The sequence below is a fragment of the Rhinolophus hipposideros genome, assembly GCF_964194185.1.
Source record: "Rhinolophus hipposideros genome assembly, chromosome: 23".
NCBI lineage: Eukaryota > Metazoa > Chordata > Mammalia > Chiroptera > Rhinolophidae > Rhinolophus > Rhinolophus hipposideros.
In genome coordinates, this window is record NC_138069.1 from 20,198,213 (window position 1) to 20,210,402 (window position 12,190).

At 43.1% G+C, this 12,190-nt stretch overlaps 1 protein-coding gene across 2 annotated transcripts in view; it reads left to right on the top strand.

Annotated features, from left to right (window-relative positions):
- Positions 1-10,476: 10,476 nt before the first annotated feature.
- The window catches only part of LOC308491905 (RNA-binding protein 27), a 60,532-nt gene continuing 58,818 nt past the window's right edge, over positions 10,477-12,190 (top strand). The window contains exon 1 of one of the 2 annotated variants that reach the window (XM_081036091.1): positions 10,477-10,746. In XM_081036091.1, the coding sequence (XP_080892217.1) occupies positions 10,688-10,746 (59 nt within the window). In that variant the 5' untranslated portion in view covers positions 10,477-10,687. The remainder of the gene's footprint in view (positions 10,747-12,190) is intronic. The other variant, XM_081036092.1, reaches the window with a different exon arrangement.

Here is a 12,190-nt window from a genome sequence, read left to right on the forward strand (position 1 = left end):
ATCTCATAGCCTGCCGGGAATTGTAGTTCCCAGGCCACTAAAGCCCAAGTCCAGCAGGCAACTATTGACTATAATTCCCAGAAAACAACGGGATACTGGAAGTAGAGCCCATAGGCCACTCAGAGGTGACACCGGTAGTGACGTCACTGGCACGTTGAACTACAAAGTCCATGATGCAGTTCGGGATCGCCGACTGCGGCCAGCGCTGTGATTGAGGCGCAGTACCCCGCTTTCTACGTTTTCATCCTGTAGAGCTGGTTGGGTGTCTGATAGAATGCCAGAATACAAGCTTTATTAGTCTTAAGTGACTTAGGTGCTAATTATGGCTTGCCGCACGGATATTTATTACTGTCGGTGGCATGCAACAGCCCAGAATTTAGACATAACCAGTTGCTAACAATCTCCATTTTTAAAAGAGAGGCTGGTAACCTAACTGGTGCCAGTGCCAGCCTCAAACTATTTCAACTTAAATGATAGCAACTCTATCATTTAAGGCTGAGCTGTCTGATGCAGTAGTCACTGGCCACACGTGGCTATTTAAATTTAATAAGTAAAATTGAATTAAATTTAAAATAAGTTCTTCAGTCACACTAGCCACTTTACAAGGGCTCTACAGTTTATGTGGTTAATAGTTACCATCTCATTGGACAGTGAAGAAATAGAATAGTTCCATAATCGGAGAAAGATCTATTGAAAACTGCTGACCCAAGGCTTTTACATTCTGGTGGTCAAATTACTCTCACATTCGTTCATTTATTAATATTAATTCAGAAAACATTGATTAAGCATCTACAAAGCACTTTGTGGGAGGGGGCACCCCAGAAGTGTGGTTTCCTAAGGACTAAGGGGGTGAGGAGTTTTTTTAATGAGAATTTTATAAAAATAAATATAAAATGTGTGTGTGTATATATACATATATATATATATAAATATAAATATATATATATATATATATATATATATATATTCATTCCAATGAACTCAAAAAGAGACTAAAGGCTTTGGCTAGAAGTAAAGGATAAAAATTTATTGAAAGGTCTTAGGATTTGCAGACCAGAAACACAGCTGGGCAATACCCAGAATGGTCTGAAGAAGAAAAAGTACATTCTTGAGAAAAATGAGTCCTGCATTCTTAGCCTCTGGATTGGTCCAAGATGGTAATCCTCTAGATGACCGGTGGTCTGGATAATGGATGTCAGGTGGTCTGGATATGTGAACATTCTTTCTTTAGTTATTCAGGGGGTAATCAGAGGGCTATCTGGATATCTTATATATATATATATATATATCCAGGCATTGATACAGGACTGGAAAGTTTAAAAGTTTAAGTCCCAAAGCTAGTTAAAACAAGAATAGAATCATGTCTTCATGCCTCAGTCTGGTTGATTTCAGTAACTTAGCAGCTCGACATATCGTGACTTCGTTTTATTATATATATATATATATATATATATATATATATATATATATATATAATACCAACATATATATATATGTGTATATATATATATATATATATATATATATATACACACCAACAGCTAGTTTTGAAATACAAATCTAATGATAGCCTAACACAATGCCTGGCACATGGTCTAGGCTCAATAAAAATTTGTTGGATGAGAGGGAAAGGAAGTTAAGAAGGAACCTTAGGCGGTAGAGAACCTACCAGTAGCACTCCTGTCTGCGCTCTTACACATACAAGCACTCTCCATCATTTTCCACACCCACTTCCTTTAGCTACTGTCAGGAAACTCATGTCTGGGTTAAATGTCCCCTCCTCAATGTTCCCTGAAGCACCCCTCCCTGACCTCCCTTGGGAAATTTATCTCACTGAATTTTAAGTGCCTGTTTATTTATCATTAGACTATAAGCTCCATGACAGCAGAGCCCACCTAGCACAGTGTCTGTCACACAGTAGATGCCTTACAAATATTTATTGAATGAATGAAAGAATCCTCATCCTCCACAGCTCTTACAACTAGGGTCATACTTTCCTTTTCCAATTCTGCCCTAACCAGTATTATTTGTCATCTTAGATTCATCATCTTCCAATTCACACTGATAATTGAAATTATTCATACAACAAATATTTATTGAGCACCTCCCAGGAGCCTGAGACAGAGCTAGGATATAGTAGGAAACAAGACATGGTCTCTGCTCTCATGGAGCTTACAATCTATAAGGTATGAGACATGAAAGAAGAAAATAAAGGGGGGAGGGGGGTTCACGGTGTGAGGGATGTAAAAATAAAATAAAATAAAACTATAAAAAAAGAAGAAAATAAACAAATAATTAGGTGATTACAAATTATGAAAATTATTGAAAACCTATCTCCATGCCTCCAACTTCATCCTTTTTAATTTTCCTATTTAAGTGACTAATTTTTTTGTCACAAATGAAGAGTCATTTGGATTCTATTCATTGAAGAAAAATGATTTAGCTTCTATATACAAGTCACTGTCCTAGATACCAGAGTACAACAGTTGAATAAGACAAGTGCCGTCACCTCCTTCACAGAACTTACAGTCTAGTGGCGGAGGCAAACATTGAAGCTATGGGAGTGATGGGAGGCCATAAAAGCATTTTAGGCGAGGAAAGAACATGGTCCTATCTGTGTTTGATAAAGATCATTCTGAAGAAGGACTGGAAGGGAGCAAAAGTGGAAGTTGGAGGCTATTGCAATTGTCCAGGTGACAGGTAATGGTGGTTTAGACTATGGTGGTGGCAGGCAAGGTGAACAAATTCAGGAGATAGTTGGAAAATGGAATTCATTATAGTAATATGGCTTTTTAATTGGGGATTGTCAATTCTTTGCTCTGAATCAGACAGACCAAGTCCATCATCTACTAGCTAGACAGGCAATTCAGTTAACCACTTTGTAAAATAAGGGTAATAATAGTAAGTACCTCATAGGATAGCTATGAGGGTTAAATAAATAATATGTACATAGCCATATACATATATCCATATATATGGCATATAGCAAGCATATATGGTATATATACGGCATATAGGAAGCATTGTAAAATGTCAGCTATTTTTACCTTATGAAAATTGGTCTATAAAGACTTGTCTGATTAAAACAGGAAAAGCATATCTGCGCCCCATACTAATCTCTCCCGTAGCCTAACTGAGCTAGTTACCACCCACCATGTAACTGTGTGATACACCTTCTCCACCTGGCAGATGACATCACAATCATTCTTCGAAACCCCACAGCAAAACTCACCTCCTCTTTGGTTTTTTTCCAAACCCACCCCACCAGTCAGTCTACTCAGTTCAATTGAGTCAGCATTTCTAAATTTAGATCCATAAAGCTATAATTAGCTTTGGCTTGTCTCTGAGTACTTTTGTATTTGTTTTTTTTATGCATATTTACCTAACTTCCCTACACTTAGATGACACAGTCTAGGAAGAATTTGTGGGCACTTCTTTTGATAATTCTGTTCCATACACATGTGGGACTCGATGAATATGGTTGTTACTTCCCTACCCTATAAGACACCTTTTGTTCTTAAATGTTTTTCTTTTTCCCTCCATTACTGTTCTACCTTTACTTTTGTGCTTCCTGAATAGTGAACAAATTTTTCTTAATGATACCAGGAATGAGTATAAAGGGGAGAACGAAGACTCCTTCTAGGACTTACGGACTTACTTAGCTGATCCTAAGTTTGCTCCGTGTGCAACCTCTGACAGTTAATGGGCACCAGAGGAAGAGTGTGTACAGTGGTTGTGCTAAAAGGTTTTGGAGAAAGATGCCTGGGTCTGAATTAAGTCTCTCTCCCATGTTTACTCTCTGTTCCTTCAAAGTTGGGACTCTGTGTCCTCACGTGTAAAATGTGGGTAATGATAATGCCTACCTCGTAGGCTTGCTGTCAGAATAAAATGAGCTACACCAAGCCAGGTGATTAGCCCAATGCCTCCTTCATGGTAAGTGCTCAAGAAATATTAAGCCAAAGAGAAAGGAAAAAAGAAAAGTGGAGAATACAGAAAGCCAGTTTGATCGGTGCTATGGTCTGAATGTTTCTGTCCCCCCAAAATTTGTATGTTGAAATTCTAATGCCAAATGTGATGGTATTAAGAGGCCGGGCTTTTCGGAGAAGCTTAGGTCAGGAGATCTTATGAATGAGACTAGAGCCTTATAAACGAGAACCCACCTCTTCCTTGTGAGAATACAAAGACAAGTGTGTGACTCAGAAGGGGACCCTCACCAGGCCATGCTGGCAACCTGATCGCAGACTGCCAGCCTCCAGAATTGTGAGAAATAAATTTCTGTTGTTTATAAGCCACCCATTCTGTTATAGCATCCTGAACGGACTAAGACAGTCAATTAATTAATGGAAATTCTAAATCTGACTGACATGAGCTAGGAACAAGTAGTAGCCATGCTAATTAGAGAGACTTTTATATGTAGACAAATGTAACCAAATTAGGGAAGTTGCACTTCTCGGGCACCAAACCCCTGTTGCCTGGATTTCTTCTAAAGTGGCCATATTTGTCATTCTCAGGAATTAGCAATCATTCACTCATGCCATGCCACTCCAGACTCAGGATCCACAAGACTTAGTCGGCCACCTTGTCACCATTCCACAGAGCACAGCCAGCCCTGTCATGAGCTCACGTGGGAAATGAGAAGCTGAGTCATCAAAACACTGCTCGTCACCACCAGTATCATCACCACTGTGGAGCAGTCCAAAGGCTCCTTAGGAGATGAATAAAAGACAGAAGGGAGGAGAAAAAAACAAACACGGAAAGATAGCCAATCACGTATTATTGAGATTCCAATTTCAGTGACTATGTGTTTTAAATTTATTGTGTGCATTTATGATGTTTACGATTCCTGTTTTTACAGTATCAATGAAATTAGACTGGTTTAAATGATATCAATTGGGGCACAACCACGGTCTTTTTTTTTTTCCTACGAATTGGTCAAGTTCCCAATACCTTCATAGCCAGAAGTCAGTATGTTCCTGTAGATGGTATGCACACAGTGTCTGAGTGTGTGGACTCTAGTGTCAGATTGCCAAATGCCTCAACTTATTCCTCTTTGTGCTTCATACTGACAATTAATCTATCAGTAAAACTCATTGACTCTATCTTCAAGATATAACCAGAATCCAGCTTCTTCCTAACCATCTCTTTCCCTACTAGTCTAGTCCAAACCACCATCATTTCTTGCTTGGATTATTGCCTCCTCACTGGTTTCCCTACCTCCACTCTGTTGCCTCCAGTCTGATGACTATAAGGCAGTCATAGTATCCTGTTTAAAAAATTAAAAACAAAATCAGATAATTTTATTCCTCTGCTTAAAACCTTCAGTGTCTTCCAGCCTTACTCAGAATAAAGATCCAAAGTCCTCACCGTGACCAACAATTTCCTCTATGATCTGGCCTTGACCTACCTCTCCAACTTCTCCACCGTCACGTTCCTCCAGGCTCACTCTGCTCCAGTCCCATTGCTTCCCCGCTTTCCTCAAACATGCCAAGCTAGTTTGTGCCTCAGGGTCTTTTCACTTCCCTGGAAAGCTCTACTCCCCGATATCCAGTAACTAACACTTCCAATCTCCAGACCACTGCTCAAAGAGCACTTTTAACTTCCCCATCACTCACTATCCCTTCCCTTTGCCTTATCGTTCTTTACAGAATGTATCCCACTTTACATACTGTATGGTTGTTTATTGGTCATCATTCTCCTCCTACTAAAATAGATCTTCAAGGAAATGCCTATTTTCTTCACTGCCATTCCCCCAGGGAGTATAACAGTTCTTTGCCTCTGATGATAGGTTTTCAATCAATATTTCTGGAAAGAAAGAAAGGCTGAATGCAGGCATTGAAAGAGGCTAATCCATGCAAAGCTGCTTGGCAGAGTGTATGATACACAAAGAGTATGTATGAGTTCTTATTATTTGATGTACCCAAATCCCAAGGAGTTTACTCAATCTAAAGAAGAGAGGGCAGTTTTTTTCTTAATATCAGAGGGATAACCAGAGGGACCTGGAGTCTGGTCAGTCAATCTACTACTGTTGCTGTTTCCTGCTGCAAATAAAAAATGTCGTTACTGCAGTGGAGCTTTACGCATTTCTCCTGGGTGCTTTTCTAATCTGCAAGGATGTCAGATCTGGGTCCCCCCTACACAGGTCCAGTCGGAACCCATGAACACCCAGCAAACGGGGCAAAGACTATTTCTGGTATGTGCACACTCATGGATGCCCCTTTTAACCTTTCCTCTCTGTTGACACTGCTCTCAACGGGTGAAACACCTTTTTTTTTTAATTGACATACTTGGAGCCATATGTAGTTTTAAGAAATAATGCAGAGAGAACTCTTGCATTATTTCTTCACTCTTCCCAATTTCCCCAATGGTAACATTTGCAAAACTGTCATATCACAGTCAGAATGCTGATATTGATGCAAATTTTCCTTGTATTCATTTGTGCATGTGTGTGTGTGTGTGTGTATATAAATTAAATGTTACACAATATCATCACCCTTGTAGTTTCTGTATCCACCACCACAGTTAAAACCCAGAACAGTTCCAACACCACAGGGATCCCTCATGTTGCCCATTAATAACCACACCTGCTTTCCCTCCCCAGGGGGCCATCCCCTTCCTCCTCTCCTAAAATTATGTCATTGTCAAAATAGTATGTAAATGGATATATATATACATATAATATGTAACCTTTGGGGATTAGCTTTTTTCCTCACAGAGCGTAATTTATCCAAATTGTTGCATGTATCAACAGTTGCTTCCTTTTCATTGCTGAGTAGCATTCTATGCTACATATGTAGCACAGTTTGTTTAACCACTCACCTATTTAAAGTCATCTGGACTGATGCCAGTTTTTGGCAATTGTAAATAAAGCTGCTACATTGTGTACAGGTTTTTGTGTGTGAACATAAGTTTTCATTTCTCTGGGATAAATGCCCAGGAGTGTAATTGTGCGGTCATATGGTAGAGAAAATACCAAAAACATGTTCTTTTTCATAATGACTGTACCGTTTTACGTTATACCAGCACAGTACATGATCCAGTTTCTTTTCATCTTATCGGCATTCAGTATTGTCAGGTTTTTTTTTTTTTTAATACTAGCCATTCTCAGAGGATTGTAGTGTGAAGCAACTTAAAAAAAAACAACACAAGAAAAAAACCTTGTAATATAGTTCTCTTAGGAAAACAAATTTCCATTTCCATAACAAAGAGAGACTAGTTTGAAATTCTACCAAAGCTTAGTTTAATTGCATGTTAGAGAAGCACATTGTGATTGTAAATTTCACAGAGAAAACAGGGTGGAAAATAAGGACAACAAAACAAAACAATGTATGGGCATGATCTACTCTGATCCTGGAATGCCTTATCTACCTCTGTCAACACATGTGTGAAATTGCATCTTTGACAGTTCTTTCTGGTTGAGGCCCAGTAATCCTCAAGCCAAGAAAGGGAACTTGGCTCGAATAAGGATGGTTTAGAGGTCTGTTCTCGTAGTCACTCTCTTTTCAATGCCCCATATTAATCTCTCTTTTCTTAGAGAAATTGACATCTCTCTCGCTTGTAAAGATAAAACTGAGAGAAAAGTCAATCTTTGTTAAGTATCCATTTTAACATTCACCTTACTGAAAAAAGAACATTTATTTAAAATCAGTCTTTCTCGCTAGTGCCTAATTGACGGTAATGGGCTCAGTACATATTTGTTGAATGAACCACAAAGTTCATATTTCAATGTTTGCTAGTGAGATGGTTAAGTGAAGGTTATACATGTGGGCTTTGGAGTCAAACAAACATGGTCATGGCTGTGTCTTTCTGGAAATTCATTAGCTTCACAATCATTCTGGGATGCAATCTTCTTGTCTGTGAATATTGTTTACTACCCGGGCAAAAATACACTGAAATATTTAGCATATGGCCACTATCAGAGTATGTACTCAACAACTTTGGCTATGATTATTGTCTCCAATGCCTGACTATTAGACCACCAGAATGTAAACTCCCAAAAGTCAGTGAATAGATAGAAGTTTTCAAACTTTTGTCTTTGCCCCGCCCAAAGCGCAGAATTTGGCCCATGGTAATCAGCATTCAATATAAGTAAAACATGTTGAACTCATACATATATGTGTGCACTGCATTTAGTGTAGCCTAATAACTGTATGGTTGAAATCAGTGTCTCATTCATTCATGGACTGCGAATGAGTCAGTTCTGTGCATACAACGAATGCTACTGAATATAGTATGTAGAAAATTCTGGGCCATGGCTATTGACCAAATCCGAACAGCTATTTAGCAGGTGGAGTGAGCCAGGCATGGGAGTGGAATTGACTACATTGTATCCCCTTTCCACTTCGAGGGGGGGAAAAGCAACTCTTCTACAGATGCTATTTTTTCAAGACACAATTTTAAGTTTCAATGTCTCCAGAGCAGTAGTCCCAATATGTATATAATGTGTTTAGTTTAGGAAAGTAATATAATAACAGAATTTGAAAAATAGAGGAAAGGAAGAAAAGATTATCCTGGGCCCCCAAACCCAATATTACTACTTAATTATGTCAATTCTACTCCCTGTAACTTAAGAGGTTAAATGATGCGCCTTGGTCACTAGGCAGCCAGTATCTCAGCACCCTCACCTCTGAAATAAGGCCTGCAAACTGTGTCCTGTAAATACATTTGAAAAGCACTTTGAAATTCTTGCAGAGTACTGATTTACTGTGATAAAGGCAATTGCTGTGACATTTCTGTCCTGCTATCAAGTTCCTGCTGAGCGTTAGATCTGATCAAATCATTTTCACATTGCTCTTTTTAAAATTTCTGTCATTTGGGGGTAATACTTTATCTCCTTAGGGGGAAAAAGTGAAGGAAAAATGTAGATAAGCATAAAGAAAGAGAAAGAGAAGGAGACAGAGGAAAGAGGCAACAGTTGGATGGGAGAAAGCTGTGGGCTTATTGTTAGAAGATCTGATGCTACTCTGCTCCACCTACAGACACACGTGATTCTGGGTAAACCACTCAGTCTCTGCTTTTTTCCTCATTTGCAAAGTTGAGGAGAGGTGTCAGTGAAGGAGGTTCATTAGGTGATTCCTAAGTGTGTTTCACCTTTATGACTCTATGTAACGGGTGCACAAACTGCAGCCAGCAATCCCTGTTAGCACGTTTCTGTACACCAAAGAGGTAGCAATGGCTTTTATACTTTTAAATGGTTGAAGAAAAAAAAAATCAAGGGAATAGTATGTTGTGACATGTGAAAATTATTTAAAATGGAAATTTTCATATAAGTTTTATTGGAACACAGCCACAATCATTCGTTTACATATTACCTGTGGCCAGTTTCATGCCAAGAGGGCAGAGTTGAGTAGTTGTCAGAGACCTCAGGGACCACTAAACCAAAAATATTTACTATCTAAGCCCATTTACAGCAAACGTTTGCCTACATCTGCTCCATGTGTATATGGTATATACCTGCTTATTTTGGCTTGACCCATCTCTTTTATGAGAGGTGTATGCTCATCAGGTAATTTTCAAAATGTTATTATTATAATGCATAATCCCATAAACTGTTCAGCTTCCTAAGAGGGATTGTTTTGCTCACAATTAGAATCCTAGTGCCTTACACAGTGCAGGCATATGTGCTTAGTATTTGTTGTTGATTAAACATTTTAACACCAGTGCCAAGCCAGTAATTTCAAAATTCTAAAAGGAATTTCTCATCCAGTACAAACTAAGTTGCCTGTTTCGGTAATTTCGATTTTTTTTTAAATTATTTTTTAAAACTTTTTTGCTGACAAAAAGTCTCCCTGCAAAAAATCCCCACTGAATTTTAGATAGGCAGTCAAAAGAGAATTTAAAAACTACTGGAATCGTTTTTCTGCTTAAATCGAGCTTATATGAAAAAAATACTGGTAAAATTGAAATGGCTTCAGTCTTTTACATCCATGCGCCACGTTTTAAAAATGACGATTAGTGGAATCCAAGGCATGGTAGTCAGAAACATTCTGCGTAATTTAAGCAGAGCGGCAAAAAAAAAAAATACAAGCATGTGCGCCGAGCAAAATGTGTGTGTAAGGAAAAACAGTAAAATTTTGCATTCTATGCAATGTGTCGAATGTGGACGTATTGCATGTTGTGTTGCAGATTTACTACAGCTGAGTCATTTCGGGACACTAGTGTGTGTTTCCAGGAAAAACGAGAGGAAGGAACCAGGATGAGGGGCTCTCCGGGTTCCCCCAGGCACTCCCAGCAGCAGGCACGGGTATGCCGCGTCGGACGGCGGCGTGGTTAAAAAGGCGCCGCGGCCCCTTTAAGAGGCACAGCACCTTTCCCAAGATACCATCTTGCACCAGGAGTTCACGTAAGCTCTCCACCTACCTTGCTATATCCCTCCTTAACTGGGTACGACTGGCCGGCGGGACGAGCGAGTCTTCTCATTGGCTTTGTGCGCACGGCCCTCTCTCTTCTATTGGCTCTCGCGCCCGCCACTCGATGCTCTCTCCCGCCCACGTGAGCCGTCGCGCTAGGTTGAGTGAGGGCTCTTGGGTTAGTTCCTGTTAGGCCCCGGCCGGGGGAGTAGGTTGAAGTCTTTTAAGATGCCGGGTGGGCTGGGGCACTGAGAGCTGTGAAGAGGGCGTGAGGAGGCGGCGAGCGGAGACCCGCAGCAGGCCTGAACGAGAGCGGCGGCCGAGCCCGCCTTTCCTGCACCATGCTCATAGAGGATGTGGATGCCCTCAAGTCCTGGCTGGCCAAGTTATTGGAGCCGATGTGAGTGAGGCAGGCTGGGCCGGGGCCGGCGAGCGTGGGCGTTGGGGGGCCCGCGGGGGCGTGGGGGGAGGGGAGGCGGCGTGAGGAAGGGCGCCGCTGCAGGGCCGCGGTCCGGAGGTGCCGGCGCCGTCTTCTCGGTAGTACTCTCACCATTGTGGGGGGATGAGGGGGAGGGGCGGGGAGGGGAGGCCGTGGGGCCCGGCGGGGGGGGGGCGAGGGCGGCCGGGGCTGTTCCGGCACGGGTGTCGGGGCGCCGTGGTGGGGAGCAGGACCGGTGCGCGCGTTTAGAGGGTTGCTGCTGGAGAGCCGAGGGGGCTGGCGGCGCTGTCGAGGGGTGTTCAGACGCGGACCCTGCGATCGCGAAAGGGCTAGCCGGATGCCGAGGGCTCTCCAAACGCTGGTACCCCGGCCCTGGGGGACGGGACGGGGACGCCGAGTGTCGCGGCCTCTTAAAGCCACGAGGGCAGGGAGGGATAGCGGGCATGTCGAGGGCCTCGTAGCGATCGTGGGTGAACCCGGAGGGGTCGAGAGTAGAGCGGTGCCTGGGGACTCGGAGGTAGTCCCAGGGAGGCTGCGTGCGCCTGGAAGCGTTTGAGGGATGGTGGGGGGCCGGTAGGTAGGGTAGCAAGGACGCGGAGGGGGTTACGGGTGTGACTGAGGGACGGATGGCGCTCGGAGCCCTGGGCGGTGGGAGAACGCGAGGTGCTTGTGTTTGGTGGGGACTCGGAAGGGTCCCCCCGACGTCTCCTGTTATTGTTGTCGTTGTTGTTGGAGGAGGGGCTGCGAGGGGCCCGCCTGCGTTGGAGGGGTCACAGGCTGGGGAAGAAGCCAGGGTCCCGTGAGCACCGCTGGAAGGTGGAGAGGGCAACGGAAGATGTCGGGGTGAGGGCGTATCGTCGGGAGGCTGAAAACAACGAGAGGGGCTTGTTTTTTTTTAAAAAAAAATATTTTGTGTAGTGTCAGGGACGGTGAAAGGGAGGGCAGAGGTGTCCGTTTATTGTTTGTTTTACACCCACTTCCACCAGGTAGGATCGTGCGGTGAGTGTTTAGGACGCTGGGGGAGGGAGGGCTGGTCTGTGAAGTCCTCGTGGAGGGGATGCCGGAGGGGGGCTGGGGACAGCTCTGGAACCTCCCCGGGGAGGGAGGCACCGGCCCCTCCACGGTGAGGGCTTCCTGGCTGAAGGGAAGGGGGCAGGGGAGGAGCCGGGCAGGCTTTGCTGCATTAGGTCACACCACTTCGGTGGAAAAACCGAGTTTTTCAGACGTGGAGGTGAGCGGTAGTCCGGGAGGTGTGGACGTACGGTCAGGTGGGGGCAGTGGAGACCACGGCTACTCCCCTGTCGTTCTGGTCCTCCTGAGACATCTTGCCCAACTTCTTCTCTTCTGCTACCTGGGCGCCTCGGGGTGGGAGGGGAACGCCGAGGGGAGAGCCATCCCAGTCCAG